Genomic DNA, 25,605 nt, shown 5'->3' with positions numbered 1-25,605 from the left:
GTACGAGTGAGCCACTCACCCCGACAGATCCCTCTGTGAAGGTTTCCCGTACGCGTCCTGCCGCTGGCCGGGCTGTTCGTACACGCCAGGCTCCTCCATGTACGAGGCCCCTCCTGACCTCCCGGGTGTCATGTGAGGAGGACCTCTCTCCCCACGACCGCGACCTCGACCGCCGCCTCCTCCTCGTGTCGGCGGATGGCCTAGAAAGTTCCAGAAAAAACGCCAATCCACTATACAGAAACATTTATGTAAATGATCTGAACATGAGTCAGTTTGTTGTTTGGGTTGGGAGTTTTTTTAAGAGTGAACAGAAGCACATTCACGCAACAATTGTGTTTTCGTTTAAGAGCTTAGTTTAGTTTTAGGAAGAGTCTTACAGCACTTGCAACACAATAGGTCATATAAGCGCCGAAGATTAGAAGTGTTACCAGAAAGTAACAAACACAAAAAAGAAGGAGGGGAATCTATAGTTTTTAGTTTAGTTTTAGTAGAGGTTTTACGGCGCTCGCAACTGCATACAGGTCATATGAGCGCCAAGGGGTGGATGTCAACAGAGAAGTCCTTACAGGGAATCAGACTTATTCTGCTCACCTCTCTAGCCTCAACAGCACAAAGTCTGCTTCGACTATCAAGGCACCCCGGAAACATACAAAAGAAGTACAGGAAAAATGACGATAGTAAGGACTAGGAAAGAAAAAGCTGCAGTTCCCTGTTGCAGTTCAGGTACAGTTATGAACATGACATCCATGAATCAGCCCATTTACAACTCTACTGTGCATAAGAACAGGTTAATGTGCCCCCTTTGGGAATGGCCTAAAGACACTTCAGTCAGTAGCACCGCCCGGGGGGTAGGAAGGGAGATAAGGATGAAAGATGTTGATAGGAAAGAAGAAGCAAACCACACCAGAGCACCTGCCAACCACCCATGTTTAAGAGTTTTACAGCATTTGCAAGGCAATAAAGTTATACAAGTGCCGAAGAATGTAGGTGTTGCTAGATCTCAGATGATAACGTACAAGAAGACGGAGGAGAGATAAGGAAGCCATATGTCTAATAGTGCAAAAAGAACAAACAATTGCCACGTTCAAATGCTTCTCCTTACTCACAAACCCCCCCCCCCCCAAAAATATATCAATGTAGCGACCCCTTGCAGCTAGGCAGCCATTTATTGGGAAACACAACAACTAGTTTCTCATAAACGAAAAGAAAAGAGAGAAAGAAGCCTCAGCTCAATCTCCATCTTCCACTATCAAAATAATGAACAGCATTCATAGGTGAGGTGTGCTGACAAAATGAGTTACTTCTCCAATTTCAGCCTTATGGAAATCGATATGTCAACATTTTAGGTGGAGTTTGTACAATTTGTAAATACGGAATAATAAAAAGACACGGTAGACTTGAACAAAATGGCATCAATTAAAATTCTACAAATCTGAGCCAAGTGTCAATTTTCGGCCGATATCTGATCTCCATCCTTGGACTGCGAAAAGTAACTCCAAAAACAAAACATAGACCTGCATGTGAGCCTCAACCAGATTGTCTGAAAATTTTGTGCAACCCCCCCAACCCCCCCTAAAAAAAAAAGAGCCTTTGTGGGTGTCATAAGGACATCCCAGTAACGAGCGACCACCCCAACAAACACTTGTAATAAAGAAGAGACCTAACCCTAACCCCACCCCCAAAAAGAACCTGCAACGGGACTCATGTAAAAAGGACAAAACAAGTCCTAAATGAAAAAAAAAATTAAAATTAAAAAACCACTCCAAAAAAAACAAGGAGCATATAGATCTAGATCTAGATTCTAGATCTATAATGGCTTACATCTACATTGCTATAGGGTTTGATACAATAACACAATTCAATAGAATTGAAATATGAATCCTCCATATAGATCTAGATCTAGTTATAATCTAAATAAATCTAGATCTAGATCTTGTAGAACAAGTGAATAGGAATAGGCCTTGAACTAGAAATCCGCATTCGATTCCGAACAAAGGGACTCAGTTGAGTCTAGATTCTAGATAAATAAATAATTCATGCACCTGATGAAATGCTTTTATTTTTACCAATATTAATATTACAGCACAACCTATGATAGGGTTTGACACAATAGAATTGGAATATGAATCCTCCATTGAGGTCTATAATGATCTATATAAATCTAGATTCTATTAGAACAAGAGAGTCAGACTTGAATGAATCCATACGAACTGAACAATTGAATTAGTCAACAAACGAAATTCAAAATGGCTGCTCGAGCACGAAACTGAAAGTAAATAATTTAGGTTGTCGTCCTTTTTCGTATTCGCATTTCTACTTAGGTTCCGACAATTATGACGGAAACGCCGACGTCGGCAGTCGGCGGTGCGCACGTCGGAGGTCGGCACGAAAACGAAAGTGCCGACGAAGCCGACGGGAGAAAAAGGGGTCGCTGGCAGTCGGCCAGGCCTCGCACAAGGCACATTGACTGATACAGGCGGAGCTAGCCATAGCATCGGCCGGTTCGCGGGTCAGGTCGCGATAGTCGGAATTCAGACGATTGTCGGCAAACATGCAGGTCTAAAAACAAAACACAACACAAAAAAAGAAAAAAGAAAGAACAAAAAACCCCAAATAATGACAAACATCCCCTGACCTTGACCTCCATCTCTTCCATAGGCGTCGGCAGCTTGAGGGTCTCTGGTCCATTCAGCCTGATATGGGTCACCAGGGTACTTGCTGGCTACAGGTTGACCCGAATCTGCACACACACACACAAGAGTTTTACTTTAGCGCATTTGCAACACAATATGAAACAGCTCTCATAGAAGTTACCATCATCATTCCTGGACTTTGACAAGGAAAGAAGAAAACAAAATAAATTTGTTTGAGATGTGGCGCTACCGTAGATTGGCCAGAATAAGTTGGACCACAAAAAAAGACCAATAAAGCGGTATGACGTCAGATTCTACACACAAGACAAACTCTGCTAAACAAAATAAAACGTAGAAAAATGCAACACTATGGCCACTTAAAACTTAGCGAGACCATTGTGAAAGAGGAGCTTGAAGGAAAGATGTGGGACAGGAGAGCCAGAGGAAGGCAGAGAATAACATACGAACATGGACTGGCCAGGATAAGGCAGAATGCGCAACAGCAGCTCGCGACCGTGAAAGATGGAGAGTTATGAAACAGCTCTCATAGAAGTTACCATCATCATTCCTGGACTTTGACAAGGAAAGAAGAAAACAAAATAAATTTGTTTGAGATGTGGCGCTACCGTAGATTGGCCAGAATAAGTTGGACCACAAAAAAAGACCAATAAAGCGGTATGACGTCAGATTCTACACACAAGACAAACTCTGCTAAACAAAATAAAACGTAGAAAAATGCAACACTATGGCCACTTAAAACTTAGCGAGACCATTGTGAAAGAGGAGCTTGAAGGAAAGATGTGGGACAGGAGAGCCAGAGGAAGGCAGAGAATAACATACGAACATGGACTGGCCAGGATAAGGCAGAATGCGCAACAGCAGCTCGCGACCGTGAAAGATGGAGAGTTATTATAAGTCAACCTCTGAGTCAGAGATGACGCCTCCATGTATCCAGGTACCATTGCCTTTCTCACCCTGGATCAGGATATAGGCCACGAACAAACACTTCCCACCTTCCCCTCTTTCCCTATCCCGGGCTAGCCTCTCGTTGCTATTCCACATTTTTCCCACTTTTCTGTCCATCAATTTCTGTGACTCTTCTCTCGGCTGGTCATATAAGTGCCCAGATCAGAGCTTTTACCAGAGAGTAACATAGAAAGTAAAAAAAGAGAAGAGATAAGAATGATAGATATTCGATAAGAAAGTTGGGTAACTGATCAGGCTTTCGATATAGCAAATAAAAAAATTTGGCTCCCAAATAATAAAAAGCCGGCATTTTGTAAGCTTACGTCAGCAATGTAATTATGACATAGAAAAAATGCACGGGGTGAGGTGGGAAGTGGTTGCTTGCTCTGGTGATTGTCTTGGACAGGTGGCAGTTAGAGCAAGAACAACTGAATAACAGAAATGGGGTATAACTAAACTCAAAAGCTAAAGTTTACAACTGACGAGAAAAATGGTAATAGTACGAAACTGAAAATCATGAGGGTATTAATTTCGAACACTTGTTGACTTTTAACTAAATTTCTGTTAAACTGTAGATTACTGTTGTTAGATAAAGATTTCCCATTCAACAAACATAACAATAAGCCACCAATCAAACAAATAGGAAGTTATGAGTCCACAAGCTTTTCAAAATTGACACCCTCACAATTTCCAGTTTGCGACTTTACCCGTTTTTCCCGTGAACTCCCCCACTGTCTCCACATGACTCACCTTCCGGTCTATAACCGTGCCTGGCTCCCCGTCCTTCACCCGTGTAGTCGTACTCCTCAAACCTCTCCTCAAGTCTCGACGACGGAGGAAGAGCTTGCTGCCCCGAGGCTGCTTCCGCTTCCTGTCGACCGCGAGGGGGAGGAGGCGCCATACCCCCTCTCCCCCGCCCGCCCCTGCCTGGACCTCCTCTTCCTCCCCCCGGCCTCCCCCTCGCCCGAGCGCCTCTCTCTTGTGGAGGAGGATGAGAAGGAGGGTAGAACTGGCCGGGAGGATTGCTGTACTCATCCTGCGCTTCTTCCTCTGCGTACTGCTCTGCGCCGTAGGTGTCCGGCTGGCCGTAAGGTTTTCTGGGACCCCTGCCAGCCTCCCCTATCCTCTCTTCGGGGTTGGCGTAATAATCCCCGCCCCCACCTTGTTCGTGCGGGCCATGGCGATGTTCGGGGGCGGGCCGCCCATGGGGTCGTTCAGCAGGGTGTGGGTGGGGGAAGCGTTCTGCGTCTGGATACTGGGGGTCGTACTGAGGCGGTACTTCCTCCCCGTAAAATTCCTCCGGGGGTACGCCTTCTGGCGGTGTGGGCAACAGCGCTCTCCGTCCAGGGGGCAGGCTTCCCTGAGGTCCCGGAGGAGGAGGACCCCCTCGATGCGAGCCCCGCGGAGCCCTCCCTCTGGGAGCCCCTCGCAGCCCCCCTCCTCCCCGGCCATACCCGGGCTCCTCCCGCGGGTAGCCCCCCATGTCCCCGCCTGGTCCCTCATACCCCATAACACCGTTACCGTTCTCGTAGTCCGGCTCCCCTCTACCGAAACCCGGGGGATTCCCCCTACCTCGGCCGTAGCCCCTCTCCCCTCTACCATATCCCCTTTCTCCACCCCGTCCGTATCCCCTTTCACCTCCGCGACCATATCCCCGCTCCCCGTGGCCCCTGCCTCTATCTCCCCCACGACCCCTGGGTGGCCCACCACGGCCAAACCCTCTCCCCCCCCTGCCATACTCCTCGTGGTGGTACCCCCCACCGTACTCAGGATAACCTCTGTCATAGCCAAACTCCTCCCCCTGACCTCCGAACTCCTCACCCTCAGGACCGTAACCCTGCTCGTGTTGACCGTAGTAAGGATCCTCGAACCCGTCGTAAAACTCCTGCCTCGGGGGTGGGGGCCCGCCTCCGAAACCCCTCCCTCTGCCCATCGGGGGACCACCTCTCATTCTCCCTCCTCCTCTCATCCCCCTCCCTCTGTCCATCCCCCTCCCTCTGTCCATCCCCCTCATTGGCGGCCCCCCCCTCATTGGCGGTCCTCCCCTCATCGGCGGCCCTCCCCTCATCATGGGCCCTCCCCTGCCTCTGTCCATCCCTCTGCCCCTCCCCCTCATCCCACCCCTGGCCTCGGCGGCCATCTTTTTACTTTTCTGTAAACCAATGACGGCGTCCTCGCAGTGAAGTGGACATTCCCCTCCCAGGTCCTGGGGAGACAAAATAACGGGCACAGTTGGAAGAGAAAAACAAAAAATAGAAAAACATGTCAGAACAAATCATAGAAAAAAAATTTAACACACCAACAAATTAAAACACAACAAAGAGGGAAAAATAAAAGACAAACAGCAATATAAATATAGTATGTAATGTGTTTACATTCTTCGCATGAAAAATAACTCTATACATCTCAGACTCTAATATTTTATGAAGTAGTTTTTTTTTGTTTGAAAAATGCAAAAATCGCGGCCGCGGTGCGCGGACCAAAAAATGCCAAAAATCGAGGCCGCGACAAACGCAGATGCGAGTACATTGCCAAACCGAATTTCCTTACCAAAAAATTATACATCCCCCCCCCCCCTTTAAAAAAAATGCACACGTCACTGAAGCACAAAACAATAAGCACTTTAATGATTCCCACATCCTACATCAGGACTCATTATAACTGGAAAAGAGAAATATTTAACCATTTCACACTTTATAAATAATGAGACTATCACTATTACCTCTGTTCTAAGAATTCCCAGCATGTACCAGGACAGCTCTCTAACTAAGGGGAAAAAAGGGAGGAGGAGAAAAATGTTTGGACTTTATACTCAGAATTCAACCTAGAACTTCTGTGCTGCAGATCAAGTTTGCAACCTATATCATCGTGTGTATAACTTTGTAAGAGTATACATTCATTAATTTAATACTAAATTACAGGTACTCACTCAACAAAACTTGTGTCTCATTAACACACTTAAATTTCAGCCAATGCTCAATGACAGTTATTTATAGAGCCTGAAATAGTAATCACAAGAAGATAACTTGGATGACTAAAGAGTTACAACATAAGGTTGATTTTGGACCTCATTTGTCACACCTGCGTGTATCCCATCTTATGGCAAAGGCTCACTAATTACTAAAACAAACAAAATTCAGGACTTCATCTCCTTCCTTTGCTGTTATATTATAGAGAGTGGGTACAACTGAGTGGCCACCTCATGTGGTTATTTCACTATCAAGACTCCTACCTACCATCTTAATCATCTTGTAAAATAAGTATGCCTATGACCTTTAAAGCATGCAGTATCAGTTTATCATTGGATTATAAACAGAATAATGTTAATGTTTAGCAGCTTAACACGACGACTCTCAACTATTATTGTTCATTTATACTATGAATGAGACCGAGTTAGTTTGTGACTGCAATTATCATGTTTGATTACAGATTTCCAATAGGTGTGAAGGAGATGATGTGCGAGAGAGTATTCGTGGGTATGGGCATGAGCACACACATGCATAAACGTGTGTGTGTGCATTTAGTGTGTGCATATGTATGTATGTGTGTGTGTGCGGGCGGGCGTATGTGTGCGCGTGCATATGTGTGCATGCACGTACGCGTCCATATGTGCACACTGGTCTGCGAGCGCGTGGTGAAACACCAAACCAATGAGCCAAGATCTGGACAAAAAATATGTCTTATCTTATTTTGAAGAGGAACAAGTAGCTAATTAACTATTATTAACTATTTCTTCTCAGCCGTTGCTCCAAAAGTTAGTCCTTACCTTTCCCTCCATTGCTTTCATAGCATCTTGTGAATCTCGTGGATTTTCGTAAGTGATGAATGCGAACCCTCTCGGAGTTCCTTTCCTCCTGTCTCGTATAACAGTAACTGTGGAGGTCGATGAAAGCAGACTTAACTCTCTCTTTCTGATATTGACCCAAAAGGCAAAACTAAAACAAAACTCACAAAACTGCACAACATTATCCTGACTTGTAAACTATTGCCATTGCAGCTGACAGCATTGACAAAATTTTGATCAATTAAGAAATCCATACACAATAGAATCTCTAACAACTCTGTTCAGAATTTTTAAGCTTCAGAATAGATTCATTTGTCAGACATGTGTCCATCGCATATAAACCAACCCAGGTCCCATTTGATTTTGGCAATCAATGACTCCGCTAGCTTCAACGAGGCAAAGAATAGAAGAAAAAAAGTTTAAAACAATGTGTATCCTTCGCATTTTATCTGAAGTTCCACTAACCCCAACTTTTTATTTTATATACTTAAAAGCCACAACAGTGTGTGAGTATAGAAACAGGTTCATATCAAATACCTGCCACTAAAAGATAATCTAAACAAAAATAAAGAGCTAACCTTCTGTTATCCTTCCAAAGGGAGCAAACTCTTTCTCAAGATCAGCTTCAGAGTAAGCCTCATCTTTCGGAATGCCTAGAATCATGATCTTCCCAGGCCGATCGAGCTCTCGTTTGAGTTTCGGTGCACCCATAACTCCATGATCCGCATCGGGGTTCATTTTGTCTTTCAATGACGACACCACTTCAAAACTTGAGATCAAACAAAAGAAAAATCATTTTTTAAAAATAACTAATAAGCTACTTAGACTTTTTAATTAAAGGTGAAGGCAAAAGTTTTAAAAGTAACTTTTGTTATTGTTAGTAAAGGAATCTCCTTGAGTTCCAGACAAGACATGGCAACTGTGGGTATGATAAAGTGAAACAGAAATACTGACGGCTATCATCATGTTCAATGTCTTACGTGTCTGGAAGTTAGGTATTGGCCACCTCTATTCTCACCCGGGGTGAGAATAGCACAGTTGTAAGCCTCTTACCCGTGGTGAGAGGGTAAATTTTCTGGCTATTCTCACCCGCTGAGCGTTCAGCGCTTAGGCCTAGTGCATTAGCTCAGGACAATCACTCTGGGTGAGAGGGCAAGCCTTTTGGCAATTCTCACCCGGTGTGCGTTCACCGTGATACCAGTGTAAACAAACGTTCCAGCGCTCTTGTGTAGAAGTAGAAATCAGGCAGTTTTGTTTGCGGGCAGTGAGAAAGAGATAGGGAGAGAGAGATTTTTGTTTTAGTAAAGGTTTTACAGCACTTACAACTGCATAAAAGGTCATATGAGCGCCAAGGGGTGGATGTCAAAAGAAAAGTCCTTACAGGGAATCAGACTTACTCTGCTCACCTCTCTAGCCTAACTTCAGCAGCACAAAGTCTGCTTCGACTATCAAGGCATCACATAGGCATCAAATAGCAGATCACAAGAGTGTGACAAACATACAAAAGAAGTAGAGAGGAAAATGACGATAGTAGGATTAGGAAAGAAAAAGCAGCAGTTCCCTGACCTGTTGTAGTTCAGGCACAGTTATAAAATTTTATGAATGAGCATGACATTGTTGGATCAGCCCATTTACAATTCTACTGTGCACTAGATTCTAGGGTGCTTTTTCGGTAGTTCCCACCCCCCCTTATTTGAGCCTGACCTACATCTTGATCTAGATCTATACGTTTGATTCGCGGTGAGCTAAGATATCAAACCTAACAACTGCAAAACATTAAAAATTTTAAAATTCAGGGGGGCATGCATGCCCCCCTGAAACCCCCCTTCCTATTTTTGTTAGGTCAGGGGGGCAAGCCCCCCTGAAACCCCCCTACTCTTGTGGCCCAAACCCGTGAATAAAATTGCGGGGTGGGAGCTACCGAAAAAGCGCCGAATCTAGAGTCTAGACTAGATCTAGATCTAGAATCGAGATCTAAATATAGACTTAGATCTAGATCTAGATCTAGATGTAGATCTAGATCTAGAATCTAGATCTAGATCTAGACTCTCTGAATTCTAGAATCTAGATTCTAGTTGCGGCTTAATAATTAATTCAGTGTTGGGTCCACCAAAGTTAAATCTTACGGAAGGACTTCCGTAACGAGCGACCACCCCAGCAAACACAATAAAGAAAACGAAGTGACTATTTCTCCGAACGTTCGGAGAAATAGTGCCGATCTTTATTTCTCCGAACGGTTTCCGGCTTCCGGTCTCGTGATTTTTTGTCTATTTATTGCGAGAGTTCGGCGCCAACTTTCATTCTGCCTCTGGCCTCTGGTCTGGGAAGGAGCACCGCATGGCAAGCCCGCCTACAGACAACCTTCAGTAACACCCACCACACACCCACCACCATCATGCACATGTACACACACTAACTAAACATGACCAGTGGGCAACTTTTGAACGTATGACGAGCTGAGCTGTGGACGGAGAGACAGTGTGAGTGAAAGAGCGGGTGAAAGGAAGAATGTGCGAGTGTATCCACAGGCGACAGCAACTACAAGACAAGACGACGACACCGACCCCCTGGCCTGGTTCACAGCTCACGAAAGAAAGGAATGCAGCTCAGGCAGTGTTTTGCCTATATTATTGTCCATGGTTCGCAGGGTGCAAAGGAAAGAATGATATTTTCTTTGTGTGTGCCTGGAGGGAGGGGGTGGGGTATGAAGAAAGTCATGCGGACAGGGATGAGCCGCGGGAGAGAACACGGGAATTGAATGAATGAGGGAAACTGAAAGAGACGAACGACTCATGAGCCCCGGAGTGAATGGATCCTGTGTTTCTATTTTTGTATACTTTGAACTGTTACTGAATACAGGCTGAAATAAAGCCCGAAAACACACACACACACACACACACACACACACACACACACACACACACACACTCCTCACTCTCCACTTACTACCACACACAGACACACTCACACACGCACATACATACACACACACACACACACACACACACACACACACACACAGGAGCAAATTTTTGGGTCTATATCTATTTCAATTTTCAAGAGCTAGTCTAGAGATTTTTAGATGAGTGTAAAAACGTGAAAAAGAAAGGTTTCACAACAGAAAGAAATCAAAATTAGAACAGCCCATAAACAACAACAAACATTAACAAATAAGGGCGTGTGTCCACCTGTCCGAAGAAGATGGGCTGTTTTAACCCTAAATGTGCGTAATAAAAAAAAAAAAAAGGACAGGATATTACATGTAAATTATGGAATCACACACATTAAGGGGCTTTGCCAGTGTCAGTACATTGGTCGCAGCAGTGACAAACGCAGATGCCAGTTCTATGTGTCGTTATCAATAACCCTCCGTAGATCTAGATCTAGATCTAGACAGCACACGAGTGAACACAACACATTACGTTTAAGAGCAGCACCCTTCATAGGCAACACGCCATATCTGTAGCGAAAAACTGTTTGGAATTGTAGCATTTCTTTATATAAATATTTACTGCGGACATTTTTTGGACCGCTTGAACCATATTGTATACGAACAATCTTTGGTAGGCTTATAATATAATTATAGATCTAGATCTAGATCTAGATCTAGATCTAGATCTATATAATATCCGAAATTTGCGAGAAAGGATGTGATTTCAGAGTGTTCGGAGAAATAGTGCCCAGCTTTATTTTCCCGAACGTTCGGAGAAATAGTGCCTAAAGAAAAGGCCTAGACCTAACCCTACCCCTAACCCTACCCCTACCCCAAGCCCTCAACTCAATTCTGCTCTGTCTCATAGTGGCAGTGGTCGCTCGTTACGGGTCCTCCCAATCTTACCAAAACTATGTTTCTGAAATAACAATCGTGGCTATCATAAGGTAGCCTAAAAGGACGTAATATTTTGGCATAAAATTCTTACCCAATTCTTAGGCTAATCGCTAATCTAAAGAAATTGCAGAACGAGGTACTGACTAGCTTAGCCTGATTGAATCCGAGAACCGGAAGTAGCCGAATGAAATGAAAGTTATGGAACTTAGCTGTGGTGAAAAGGCCGCTTGGTGGCGCTTCACTCGGATGCGGAAGCGCGGATGGCAAAAGCAAAACTGCAGACTTGAACCCAAACTTTCATACTTGCGGTGGTAGATGAAGATACCACAATGACGTCTAGAATGTCGCACGTCTCGGCCTTTTCGGCCACAAGCTCGGCTATGTATCAAAGCACCCTAGAAGGTTCAGGTATTCACCGTGAAACTTTCGGGGATCGTATGACACAAACGATGAACTGGCTCTACAACCCGGAAGAAGGAACTGTCATGGGCAGACATCCCCTGGACTGGGGTAAGCAACTGATAGATTACGAGTCTACTGATTTGGGGCGCTAGATATCTAGATCTAGATATATATTATATATATCTAGATCTAGATCTAGTCTAGATTCTAGAATCTATATTAGATGACTAGATCTAGTGTTTGTCTGTACTATTGACGGTTAATTTTTTGTTAAAGTTTAAAGTCCTACTAGAATCTAGATCTAGAATCTAGATCTATATTTCTAGAAATGATTGAGATTTGTAATGTGGGCCTGGGCTAAAGCTCTTCTATTGTGGACTCTCAACTTCAAGACTAAAAAATGAATTGGGATCCCATCAATTCAACTGTCAACAGACTACATGTCTAGATCTAGATTACCAATACGGGGTACCCACTACGAATGACGAATGGGATCGGGCCGATGGCCCGACTCGGTCACCTCAAGAACACTTGAAGCTCGAGCACTAGGCTAGCCTAGATCTAGCACACACCTCTGTATAGTATAGTATGCAAAAAATACGACCCCCAACAAACACGGTGAGATCTTGTGAACAGTGAAGTTACTGGTGAAGGATACCCAGGCGTCTTGGGGGAAACCCCGGAAGGCAACAAAAAATAGATGGCGGAAATACGTCATAGATCTATATTTTTGGGCCAATCACAGGGATGTGCTAGGTGCTCGCTGCAGCTTCATGATCTCAAAAACAAAAGTGTTTGTTTTCAGTTTCAGGCGACCGAGTCGGGGGGGGGGGGGGGGTGGCGACCGAGTCGGGCGGTCTGCCTTTTCCAGCCGTACTGGGCACCCCGTATGAGCAATTGCCAAAACGTGAGACTCTCTTGAGACTCAGTGGTGCAAAAAAAATTTTCTTACCAATTTGACTCTCTTTTCTGTCAGTCACAGATTGACATTTAGTGCTCATATTCCTAGAGTATCAGAGCAAGGAGACGTACGGTTTTGGAGATATGGGTCTATTGGTTTGGCAACTACTGTATTTCTTGTATGTAACAGTGATGACAAAAACAGATAAGCAGCAAGGCAAATTATGGACTTTAAATTCCATTTGTTTAGTAAACAAAGACTTCGTACACTATGAACTCCATTCATAATGGTAATATGAATGACAAGCTTTGTAACAATGACGCAGTGCACAGAACATGTCATCAATGTACAAGAAAGGATACACATTGGACATTATCATTAACAACACATCACAATAGTGAAAGGCTGTACAAATACAGTTATCAAAGCCTCAGTACCAGAAAAACACCATGTGTAAAACAATTTTTAAACTAATATGAGGCAAAAGTACTAAATCAATTGAGCTGACCTGTACATAACAGTGATGACAAACATGACTTGTACATAACAATGATGACACAATGTACAGGAAAAGACAAAAGTCTTGTCTCCAGAGAGAAAAGCGCACTTTAAGAATAAAAAAACCTCAGGAGAGGTTTCTTTTGCTTTGAAACAGATACCAGGTCATATCAAAGACAGTAGACAATCACAATTACGTTGCTAATTATGACAAAGAGTACTCGTACATAACAGTGATGACAAAACATACTGGGAAAAGGTAAAATCATGCCTACAAAGAACAAATTTGCACTATGAGATACACAGATCAATAAAGGCGTATTTTGTTTCTAAATGAATCTGGCATGTATGAAATATATGTTGAAAACTTATTGATATTAGCAATTATGAAAAATATTACTTGTACATAACAATGATGACACAATGTATTGGAAAAAGGCATATCATGCCAACAAAGAACAAATGTGTACTTTTGAGTTAGACAGATAAACAAGGACATGTTTGTCTATTTGTTTGAGTAAAAAGAGCACACATGACTCAAATAATGTTTGCTCTTAGGACAATGTAATTTCTAGTACGTCGGTCAGTCTTGTACGGCTGCATGACGACACCCCAAATGTCATCACTAAGAACAAAAGCTAAATCTATAACCACAGAAATGATCCATCTCTCGAAGTTTGTTCACACATCACACTCTTGTTCCAGGAATCCAATGTAAACACCACAATTTCACTAAAATATTCAATAGGGTAGCCTAAAAACACGCAAAACAGCCCCGTACGTCACATTCAACGCAAGATTCTTGTGCGTAACCGGAGGGTGACGGCAATGACTACTTTCGTTTTTCTCTTTACCCCGTTGCTCCCGCTGTTATGGGGAAGCGGGTAAGGGGAAGTCACTCAAGAAAACAATTATATCCGGGCACTGTTGATGACCCGTTCAAAACAAAAGTAGGCTAAAATTCGGACTTCCGGCACGTCGCAAAGTGACGCCATTAACGGCGAATGTTAAACAGCCGACCGAAATCGTAGATCTAGGAACCCGATGTTCCTTTCGCGCATTGCGGCTTTTGAACTATTGAATAAACGACGATAGGCAAAAAGATTTAACCAGCTGTGGTGATTCTACTGAAAAATAATGGTGTTTTCTGAAACACCTAGTCTGTGACGACACCCCTGACGCACAAGTGATCCGAATTATTGGTTTATTTGCAAACAAATAAACCGATTTCTTGAGCAAGTGAACCTTTCTCGATCACAAATAGCATAGAATCAAAGCACAGGTTAAAAAAAAAACACCAAAAAATACTAAATTTTTTACATTCTTGGAAGTTTGCATTGGTGTGCTCAAAATGACACTCCAGGAATCACTAAAAAACGAACATTTTTGGCACAAAATTTACAAACTCAAGATTATAAAGCTGACATAGGGTCTGAAACTGCTAATGCAGGTTCTACATCATATATTTGACATGTGTATACGTTTTGGAGGAATAAATACTAATGCATCACATTTTATGCACACTAATGTGAGATGTGTGTGTTTTTCCCCACGTTTTGGCAATGGCTCGTATATAAGATTGTAACTAATAGAATAGTACTCATGAAGCTACTGCACTGTCTACAGCGAGCACCTAGCTCACCTCTGATTAGCCCAAGCTCAAATAAAGATAACATATTTCCGGCATCTATTTTTGTCGTCTTCCGGGGTTTCCCTCGTCAACTAGATCTCACCATGGCGGGCCCGCTTAGCGCACAATGGGCTACGTCACTAGGTTTCATAGCCGACTGCTTGGGCTTGTGTGTGTGTACAACTTTGTGGAGATGGTAAATTTATGGAATGATAATTGCTAAGATTGTTTGTTTATACAATTTAATACAAAAAAAACCAACACAGCGAGATCTAGTCAACAGTTACTGGAGAGGGAAACCCAAGAGTCCTGGGGGAAACCCTGGAAGTCGACAAAAATAGATGGCGGAAATACGTCATCTTTATTTGGGCCAATCACAGAGGTGTGCTAGGTGCTCGCTGCAGCTTCATGTAAATAGTATAGTTAAGGGCATCTGCGGGTGGGATTTTTACCCGGTTTTTCTTGCAATGGTTTTCAAAACCATCAAATTGGATTATTTCTATTGGGTAATATCATTTCATGTTAAACCGAGCTCATTTTTATTTTATTTTTATTTCGTGCTCACCTTGTTTCCTGTTTATCCTATCGAGTTCCTCCTGCAGAAGTGGGTCGATTTGTTCTGATTTCATTGGACGAACATCTAGAGCTACCAACTTGTTTTCAATGAGATGTACGCCTCGGTTTGAACCAATGCGGGGAGTTCAAGAAGTGCGATTAACCCTCACAAACAGCAGACTAACACACTTACGGTACTGACTTCGGCTGCGTAAGTACGGGACTCAGAGATGCAAAAGAGATGGCAAAAAAAGTCTTGAATGTCCAAGCCAAATCCTAGTCCGTAATTTTGGCCCCCTGGGCTTTGCTAGGAGCTGCGACATGTTAGACATTTAGTAAATGCAAATATATATTTGGCATCTACAGAATGGCTTTACTAATTTTTCTTTCTTTTTTTTTCTTCCCCAGGATTACTTGTCATTATGTACGTCGTGTTGCTTTGTGCCTTAGTAGGAATGTCTGCTGTATTCTGTGCTCTCTTTTACTGGGTCATTGACTGGAATTACCCGACCTTGCAAGGTGCTTCAAGCATGTTACAGGTAATGGTCAATTCTTTTTCTTCATCTCAGGTTTTGAAGGTGGCCTTTGTGCTTTTGAGATGACTGAAATTCTATTTTAAATGTAAAAACAAAAGCCAAGTGAAAAGAATTATGTTAATAATCTTCTGCCAATTATTTTTTTGCTTCATTATAATTATATTGAAAATGAAAAGGTGTTTTGGACTGACTTAGTTTCTTGTTATATTTCTAATTGCTTTGTTTTAAAGGGATTCCATTTTGACAAAGATGGGAAAGGTACTGATTGTGAGACCTATAATTTTAGATGACCCCAGTACATGAGTTGATATATTGATTGTGGGGTTGTGGGGGTTTTTTGTTATAGGGTTGGTCCACCATTAAGGGCCACTTTTTGTTACATCAGACATGAAAATTCAAGATGTCTGTATATTCCTGTTGATTTGATGATTGGGTAGCACAATTATACATTGATAATATCTAAGTACAGATCTCCAGCTTTTGTTGTTGTTTTTTGTATACTTTGTAAAATAAGTAACTTTCCCTAAATTGTTAGGAGTGTTACAAGTCCAAAATACTTGGTAATAACTTTTTTAAAACTAACAAACAAATGTTACGTACGTTTCATGGGATTCTGTTTTTTTGTAAAATCCCTTCTTAGTTTTTGTTGTATGATTTGAAAATGTGCGTTTTACAAGCCATGTTCCATGTTAGGAACGTTACTGGACAAGTAATGCAAACCAAATCAGACCAAAAAATGTTTTCCTGGCAACTGCCAGAACAAAGTGATACAAGCACAGTTTTCATAAATAGACATGGCACGCTGAAAACTTATTGATGGTTTTTAAAAAAGAGCAAGCAATCTGAGGTAGAACATCATGAAAAAGGGAGCATTTAATTCCTCTTAGGACTATTACTAGACAAGCAAATGAAATTGAAAAACACTCAAAACAGACCATTTGTCTCCTAGTTATAGATGTAAAGCATACGTTTAAACAAAGGGCAACTAACAAAATTATAGATATTGTCAATGTTTGCTTCCTTTCTTTTCAATTGCAGGTATATTAGCTAATGTTAGCATTTGTTTCCTTTTTATTTAGACTCCAGGAATGGGTTTTAGACCACAGCCCGATGTTACGTCCACTCTTATACGTTTCGTGAAAGGAGATGGGTCCACATATGTGCATTATCTGGACCATATTGAGGCGTACATCCAATGTGAGTATAGAAGTCGTACAACTTTCATGAAATTACAACTTTCCTTTTCCTGCATCCTTATATATAAATATATGTGTGTTCCTAAAGAAAGGTACCAAATGGCAAGTCAGATTTTGACCATTTTGAGTTAAGGGTTGTCAGTTTGAAAAGGCCAAAGAGTTAAAATTTGGACATCTGGCAACCCTGTCTCATGCTCGAGCGGCCATTTTGAATTTTGTTTGTTGACTGATTGTTCAGATCATGTGGATTCATTAAGTCCGACTCACTTTTTCTACTTTACTAGATTTAGATTTATAGATCATTATAGACCTCAAATGGAGGATTCATATTCCAATTCTATTGTGTCAAACACTGTTATAGGCTGTGCTGTAATATATTAATTATGGTGATAAAAAGCATTTCATCAGGTGCGTGAATTAGGCTATTTATTTAGAATCTAGACTCGACTGAGTGTGTTCTATTTTGTTTTTGGTTTTTTTAACTTGTGCTGGCCTTTTTACTCGAGGGCCGTTGCAGATTCTTTTTTGGGGGTAGGTTTGGATTAGGGTTAAGTCTCTTCTTTATTGTGTGTTTGTTTCGGTGGTCGTTCGTTAATTGGAAGTCCTTCCTTTTATGACACCCACAAAAGCTCTTATATGGGGGGGTGCGCAAAATTTTCGGACAATCTGGTTGAGGCTCACATTCAGGTCTAAGTATAAGAGGAGGCCTGGCATTTGGACAACTGGGGGAATTATTATTTCTCTCTATTTAAAAAATTTTTTTAAAAATAATTTTTTCCCCTTAGACTACGAGAATGAGCTGCAGCAGGGAGAGAACTTCATGGACTGCAGAACAATCGGAGAGCGACGGACAAAGCAACTGGACCAGGTGTGCGTGTTTGACCTGAACGTGCTGGGCGACAGCTGTGTGAAGCAGCAGAATTACGGCTTTGACGACGGCCAGCCTTGTGTGCTGCTCAAGCTGAATAAGGTGGGTAGCTCCACACCGTCTGGGGGCGTCCGTGTGTCTGTAGTGGAGTGGTTGGGCTCTTCACCCTTGTACGGAGAAGACACCAGTTGAATTCTTGGTAGGAGGACTGGTTTATCAAATGTCTCCTTCTCGGGGTGATTGGGGCGAACAATTGGGAGTGTTGCATGCACATTGTGAAGTCAGCGGGACGTGGAAATCTTATCATTAAGTACAAATGTTAATTTGCTACATACGAATTTCAGGCTATCTGATCGGGCACTCCTTTTCTTTTCCTTTGTGTTTTTTGTTTTGTTTAGGGGTTGTTTTTTTGGTTGGGGGGGGGGGGGTTGTTTTGTTTGTTTGAATTTTGAAATATTTTTCTCTGTTTGTTCCAGGTTTTCAACTGGGTCCCGGAAGAATACACCGGTGACACCGTGCACAAAGACATCTTGGACCAATGGGGAGACCCCTGGTTTATTTACGTCAAATGTGACGGCGACGTAAGTAGCTTGATGCTGAGGAACAGGAAAACCTCGGCTTAGTGTGCTCAGCGTCAAATTTACTATTGGCTGTCTCATCATTGCCTTTCTCACCTTGCTTGCACCAGGGTGTAGGCCACGGACAAACACTTTCCACCTCTCTCTATCCTGGGCTAGCCTCACGATGTTATTCCATGTCTTCCCACTTTTCTGTGCATCAATTTCTGTGATTCGTCTCCAGGTTCCACACGGCCTTCCCCTTGATCTTTTACCCTGTGTATTCCAATGCAACACTTTCTTTGTTATGCAGCTGCCCTTCTTCCTGGGAGTATATATCTATAGCCCCCACTTTTTTCTTACCCCATCTCTGACTGGGATCTGTCTTGTTTTCCTTAACACTTCCTCGTTGGTGAACCTGTCTGTCGATCTGATCCTCAGTAACTTTCTTAGACACTTGTTCAAGAAAAACCTGGATCCTCTTTATGCATGTCTGTGATGTGTTCCCTGTCTCACATCCATACAACAGGACTGACTTCGCGTTTGAATTGACAATCCTCAGTTTACTTTTGGCTGTAATGTTCACTTTCTAAAGTCAAGAGTCCTGTGTAGTTTTCCGCAATTACAGTACGTGTCAGTTTTCCGTTGGTGGACGCTTGCATATAAACACACACAGATACACATGCACATATGCACACACACATATATACCAGGACTTCCAGTTTTCCGCAAATGTGAGAATTCGTGCTTTAAAAAAAAAAATGTTTAATGCGAAATCAAAATTTTACGCAATTACTAATAGTCACAATGGCCTAGCCAACCCATACTGGAAGTGCTCTTTTATATGAAAGTGTAGACAGTGTCTTTTACTTTCACTTCTAAAGCACAAGCAGAGCACTAGCACTGTTAACAAGAGGAAGAATTGTGGTTCAATAGATCTTGGGCTTGCCAAGAAAGGAAAACTCTTAAGACCTTGATTTTCTTATCAGACTTGTTTATTAAATTTGTAAATATTGTTGTGAATTTCTGTTGAACACAATAGATATGCACGACTTCATAGCCATGGCTCCAATTTGCCATTTTGGTGTGGGTTGAAGAAGTGAAAATGTAGGGGGCTCTGTTTGTGTGAGTCGGTGTGTTTGTGTGTGTGAGTGTGTTTTTGTGAGAGAGAGTGAGTGTGTGTGTATGCGCACGAGTGTGTCTGTCCATCTGTATGTGTATGAGCCTGTGTTTGCAAGTTTGTCTGTGTGAGTGTGTCTATGTGTGTCTCTGATTCTGTGTATGTGTGTCCGTGTGTGTATCTGTATATCTTTTTTGTCTGCGTATGTGTCTGTGTGTGTTTTTGTGCATGTGTAGGTCTGTCCATCTGTGTGGGCGTGTGTGTGTCTCTCTCCATCTCCTCTGGGGTTTTTTTATTTGTTTGTCCCTTGTTTCCTCCTTCTCTGATGTTTCCATCCATTTCTCTTATTTTTTTCTCAGTACTTAATAAACAAGTTTCTCGTTTCTCTACTTTGCTCAAACCAAAAATCCAACAAGCTGTATTTTCTGTGGTTCCAGGACCCAGCGACCCGAGAGAACATGGGCCAGCTGTTCTACTTCCCGGAGCAAGGCTTCCCCTTCAAGTATTTCCCCTTCAGGAACCAGCAAGGCTACCGGTCCCCGCTGGTGTTCCTGCGATTTGAGAACCCGCACCCCGGCATATTGCTCATGATTACGTGCAAGGCCTATGCCCGAAACATCATCCACGACAGGGTGGACAGAGTCGGACAAGTCAGCTTTGAAGTCATGGTGGATTAATCTGGCCTGACAGTTAGTGGGGGGGGGGGTTGGTTGTTTGGGTTTTTTTTTAAGATATGAAGATGAAAGGGATATAATGGCAGAAGTCACGTAAAAGAAAAATTGTGCTGCTGTAGTGCCATGGTTTCCCTGTATGGTTGTGTTGAATGAACGTGACCTGCAGTGTGTGACACAGGCCCCTTTGTCCCCTGCTGTCATTGTATATATGTAGTTGGGGAGGTTGTTGTAGAGGTATGCCTGCCACTAGCGATTCTGTTCTTAGGCTCTCTGCCATTAGGTTGTGAGTTTGAATCTCGTCGTGGGCCTAACGTTGTGTTCTTGGGAAAAAACACAGCACAAATTTCCGTCACTTCTCCCAGGTCAGAATGGGTGCCAGGCTATAGGTGGGAAAGAAAGAGGCCCTGTTCCAGAGTGGGGGGGAAAACCAATAATGGTGCAAAGTTCAGTAAGATATGTTGGGGGTTGTGCAGGGGAGGGAAGGGGTTAACAGAATGGAAGAGAAGAAACTTTCTCTTGGCCTCTGTGTGCCAGGCTCTTGAGCGAGGACCGTTACGTATACAGGGTTACCTGCTTTCCCTTGCGTAGTGAGTCTCGTCATTACCTCTCTGAGCCCTCCTGATCCCAAGCTTACACGAGATGTTGGCCCAGCACTCCTGATCCCAAGCTTACACGAGATGTTGGCCCAGCCGTTAGTCTGAGTGGAATCAATATTGGGATTTCACACATTTTTCCACTAAGATTATCTTGATCTAATAATGCTATAGAATTGTTGCACTATGAAGAGGAGAAATAATACATCATTCTTCGAGCCAAAGAGTAAGCCAGTCGCTAAATATTTACCTTCCTGGGAATATTTGTAGAGAAGAAGACAAATGTGAAAATGGCCAGTATGGAGCGACCACCACTATTCCCTACTGGCCTATGCTCTGTGAGTTTAATGTCAGGTTTATTTGTGAACATTTAGTTAGAAGTGGATGGGTGTTTCCCCACAGTGAGCAATTCGATGTTTGGGAAGATGAACTAGTTCTGTGTAGTGGCGGGCTCTACTTGAATGTCAGAGTTGTTTGTGAATGTTGGAATGTGGACGCACATTTTCCCAGTGGATACACAAGTTGAGCTGGAGGTTTGGGAAGATTTTTAACAAATTCTATTTAGTGGCAGGCTCTACTTGAAAATGTTGGGTTTATTTGGGAATGTATGAAAGTGGTGGATGTTTCCCCAGTGGATACAGCTTGTGGAGCTGGACATTTTGAATCATGTGATTAGTTGTAACCAGGAAGACTGTTCAGCTTATCTATTTTCTGTTTCTTGTACTGAATTGTTGGTGACCTGGTGTATGGTTGGAGAAGAAAAAAGGACGTGTTCAAGTTGTGAACGTGCAAAAGTATCTTTTGGTCAGAAAAGTTCTTGTGGTTGTTTGATTTTATAGGGTTGTAAGTATGTAATTGTTTTGTGTGTGTGTGTGTCTGAATAGATGTGTACATACAAAGTTTGTGTGCCTTGCAATTGTTGAAGCGACTGTTCTTATCTATACACACATATCTGCTTGTATTGTTCAGATTGTATGCAAGGTTTAGACAAGAAATATCGTCACTATGCGTACAGATTTATTCTCAGATTGCCTTACATCATTCATCTCTTCATTGCCATTTGTATAGAATCGATCTCATTGACTTGTATATATACATTCCACGTCACAGTATCTGTTTATAATACATAATGACAATATTAGTTGTTATTTCATGAAGGGTGAGACGTTGCAACATTCCTAGCAGTTACCAGTCGGTCTTGTTTCCTCGACTGTTTCATTCCGTCAGACAGCTACTGTTTACAGAGCTCTCTATATATACAGTAAGGTTTGTTTTCTCAGCGGTATCATTCTGTCAGACGGCTACTGTTTTAAACAGTTCTCAGCGATGTCTTCATACATGCAGTAAGTTAGGTTTTCTGAACTGCATCATTCCATGAGACTGCTACTACTACTGTTTATAGCGCTGTCTTCATACCAGCAGTAAGTTGTGTTTTCTGAACTTGTTTATAGCGCTGTCTTCATACCAGCAGTAAGTTGTGTTTTCTGAACTTGTTTATAGCGCTGTCTTCATACCAGCAGTAAGTTGTGTTTTCTGAACTTGTTTATAGCGCTGTCTTCATACCAGCAGTAAGTTGTGTTTTCTGAACTGTGTCATTCCATGAGACTGCTACTTCTGTTAACAACGCTGTTTTCATACACTTTTCCTTAGAGTTGACCTGTGACCTCAAGTTTTACCGGTTGTGATTTTAGCCTAGTTATTACATATCACTTCAAAAAGTGATGGTCCAAAAATGATATCTCTTTTGTACTCTGAATTTTATACTTGATAAATAATGAGTTGTGACGTTTGTAAAAAAATGTGATTCCTATTTCCATCATCCGCCTCAGTGCATCCCTCCCCTACCCCTTACAACTCACAGTGAAAACAATTACGATCAGTTGGTAGATTCAGGGACACCCTGAGTGACAGTTTCAGAATTTCATAAGTCAAATCAGCTGAAATTTCACTCATCACTTGATTGAACGACAATGAGTTACCTGTACCCGATGCTTTCACTCTTTCAGACACTTTTGTCTTTAAGATGTTCATAATCCTTATATAAGGAAATGAAATGGGGCACTGTGTAGCTATTTGGTAACTGGTTTTGTCTTCTGTTGAGAAGTGCAGAATTTGAAAACAACCTAAACACACACACACACACACACACACCCCCCCCCCCCCCCCTTTTTTTTTTTTTTTAGTTTGCTTGCCTATCAGAGAAGTGATACAGCTAAAAAAAATTAAAAATTAAAAACGTGTTAATTCAATAATTGCTTTCCATCTCTCATTCAAGCAGACAAATAGAGGGTGCCATTATAGAGGCAGTTTTTGCTCCCTTTTTTTTTAGGTTCATGTTTATATATATATGACTGTCTATCTTCTGTGGAAAAAATAATGTTAGCCTGTGGGGAAAGGGGGAAAGCAATATGTTTTGTTGTGAATTGATGATACAATGGTCCGGGAACGTAGGGACAGGTGGGGGGCAGCATGGCATGAAAGTCGGTGAACACCGGGCCATGGTGGGACCTCAGAAAACATGGTCTTCATCATAACCTCTTTCTTCTTGTGAAACAAATGTTATTACAGTCGCATTCCAGAATACATTTTTTACCACACCATATTTTGCCTTGTTTTTTTTAATTTATTGTAAATGTTTTACGCCCCTATTGATACAAATTAGATCATTTTTAGGTCTGCTGTGTCTGCTCTGCCAGTCTGTGCTGAGAGAGAGACCCAGTAACCCGGCAAACAGATGGGAGTTCTCTGTAGAATAACTTCCCTATGGTTTAGATTTAGTCAGAGTTTTACGGCACTTGCTACACATTCAGGTCATAGAAGTGCCCAAGATTAGAGGTGTTGCAGAAGAGTAACAAACACAAAAAAGGAGAGATGAGGACGACAGCTCTTTGATAGGAAAGAAGGAGCAGAGCACCCGTCAACCACCCACCTTCCCTATGGGGGAACCGAACTCACATCTTTAGTTTGTTGTAGCAAAGAGCCTAACCCTCACACTACAGGGACATGTGTATATTCTATCCACCTGCTATCTTGTACATGATGTCTGTCCCCGCTGTTTTATGTGCACAAAAATATCTGAAATTATGCAAACTGAGCCCAAAAAGGTGAAATTATGCGATTCTGTTAATATTAACAAAGAATGATAAAGGAAAATATTCAGAAATTATGCAAAAAATGATCAAATTACGCGAATGCATAAACCCCCGGGGGCAGGTAAGTCCACCTCAGAGTTGTCCAAATTTGGATTTATCCGTTACACGAAACCTCCGAGGTTTCCTCAAGGACAAGGAGGTTCTAAAATAATAATGGGATATATAAGTTGACGGTCGAGAAAAGACCGCAGTCGCGGCCATCTTTACTCCTCTCCTCGTCATTAGTGATGGGCCGATACCACAATTTAGGTATCGATGTCGATACCTAGTACTTTTTCAAGGTATCGATACCGATACCTCGATACCTAATGCTATTGGTAACATACGCCGGGGGGGGGGGGGGTAATAATTAAAGACAAAAATACAACTCTACTTTTCCAAGTATTTAGGTAATTGTGTCTAGATAAGTTGTGACTATTGAGCTGAGACTCAAACAAAAATTATTTGTAAGAGAGAGAAAGAGAGAAATAAATACCCAAATATGAGAATAAAAACAAAAATTAAATGAAGTATGGGAGGAAAGTCAACTTTGCAGAAAAAGTTAGTATTGGAAAATAAAAACACAAGAGTTCTAAAAAGGCAATTCAATTTACCAGATTTTTAGCAACTTTAAATAAAACCAATGAGGATAAATCAGGGTTGTCAGTGAGGATTTTGCAAAATCACTTGGAACATTTCATGAAAAATTTATCTCTTTTTGTTAAAAAATCACTAGATTAATTTAAAACGCTTGCCCCCTACGAAAACTTATCAGTTTTGATAAACAAAAAATTCTCAAGGCCCAAGTCACCTGCTTTGGCAGCCCTGGGATAAATAACACAAAGGTATCGATGTTTAGAGCAGGTATCGGTACCGATACCTATAGGTATCTAAGTATCGAGTACCTGATATCGATACCTGCCCATCACTACTCGTCATATCGCGGCCATCTTTACTCCTCTCCTTGTCATGTCGCGCGCGCCGCGGAGAGAGAGAGAGAAAGAAAGTCCTCTTATTTTTGTAAGGTCTTGCAAGAACAAGGAGGTTATAGTTATATTATATATTATACATGTAGTAATGGAGACATCTAATGGCGGCAACCTTTGCCAGATAGATTGTATAGAATGATGTCAAGTGACACTGTTGTTATGGTAGAGGTTTTACGGCGTTCGCAACTGCTTATGGTCATATAAACGTCAAGTGCTGAATGTCAACAGAGAAGTCCTTACACGGAATCAGGCTTACTCTGCTCACCTCTCTAGCTTCAACAGCACAAAGTCTGCTCCGACTATCAAGGCACCCCGAAATAGTGGGTCACAAGAGTGTGACAAACATACAAAAGTACATGTTGAGGAAAAATGACGATTGTAAGGATTAGGAAGGAAAAAGCAGCAGTTCTCTGTTGCAGTTCAGTCGGGCTATAGATGTACACCATCTATGAGTCAGGCACAGTTATGAACATGACATTGGTGAATCTGCCCATTTACAATTACAATTCTACTGTGCATAAGAACAAGTATGTCCCCCTAACCTTTGGGAATGTCCAAATGGCCTAAATATTAAGACACTTCAGTCAGTAGCACCAGCCCCCGGTCGGGGGGGGGGGGGGGGGTAAGTGAGACAGTTTTAATAGCATCTGTAAAGCTTTTGAAAAAAAACATATATAGCTTGTACATGTATAAGGTAGGTCTGGGCCAACAATGCCAGTTTGCGCCCTGAAAAAAAGTGAGCG

At 42.2% G+C, this 25,605-nt stretch overlaps 2 protein-coding genes across 2 annotated transcripts in view; one reads left to right on the top strand and one right to left on the bottom strand.

The window, feature by feature from the left end:
* LOC101846174 (spidroin-2) overlaps positions 1–11,502 on the bottom strand; it is a 28,185-nt gene extending 16,683 nt beyond the window's left edge. The window contains exons 1-6 of the mRNA XM_035973064.1: positions 11,304–11,502; positions 7,962–8,152; positions 7,366–7,472; positions 4,350–5,805; positions 2,636–2,740; positions 20–200 (exon numbers count right to left, since the gene is read on the bottom strand). Coding sequence (XP_035828957.1) covers positions 20–200; positions 2,636–2,740; positions 4,350–5,805; positions 7,366–7,472; positions 7,962–8,121 — 2,009 coding nt within the window. The 5' untranslated portion in view covers positions 8,122–8,152; positions 11,304–11,502. The remainder of the gene's footprint in view (positions 1–19; positions 201–2,635; positions 2,741–4,349; positions 5,806–7,365; positions 7,473–7,961; positions 8,153–11,303) is intronic.
* On the top strand, positions 11,441–23,344 carry LOC101845965 (sodium/potassium-transporting ATPase subunit beta-2). The gene is made up of 6 exons (XM_005110984.2): positions 11,441–11,722; positions 15,607–15,737; positions 16,814–16,931; positions 17,716–17,900; positions 18,275–18,379; positions 19,913–23,344. The coding sequence occupies exons 1-6, from the start codon at positions 11,542–11,544 to the stop codon at positions 20,150–20,152; spliced, it is 960 nt and encodes a 319-aa protein (XP_005111041.1). The 5' UTR covers positions 11,441–11,541; the 3' UTR covers positions 20,153–23,344.
* The last annotated feature ends 2,261 nt before the right edge of the window (positions 23,345–25,605 follow it).

The sequence above is a fragment of the Aplysia californica genome, unplaced genomic scaffold (assembly GCF_000002075.1).
Source record: "Aplysia californica isolate F4 #8 unplaced genomic scaffold, AplCal3.0 scaffold00979, whole genome shotgun sequence".
NCBI classification, from domain to species: domain Eukaryota; kingdom Metazoa; phylum Mollusca; class Gastropoda; order Aplysiida; family Aplysiidae; genus Aplysia; species Aplysia californica.
This window is presented reverse-complemented; position numbering and strand designations above follow the sequence as displayed.

Excerpts from the sequence above, each read along its gene's own strand:
- LOC101845965 (XM_005110984.2), top strand. The coding sequence starts at position 11,542 with ATGACGTCTAGAATGTCGCACGTCTCGGCCTTTTCGGCCACAAGCTCG. Across the intron at positions 16,932-17,715 it reads TATTGAGGCGTACATCCAAT|ACTACGAGAATGAGCTGCAG; the intron begins GTGAGTATAGAA and ends TTTTCCCCTTAG. Across the intron at positions 18,380-19,912 it reads ACGTCAAATGTGACGGCGAC|GACCCAGCGACCCGAGAGAA; the intron begins GTAAGTAGCTTG and ends CTGTGGTTCCAG.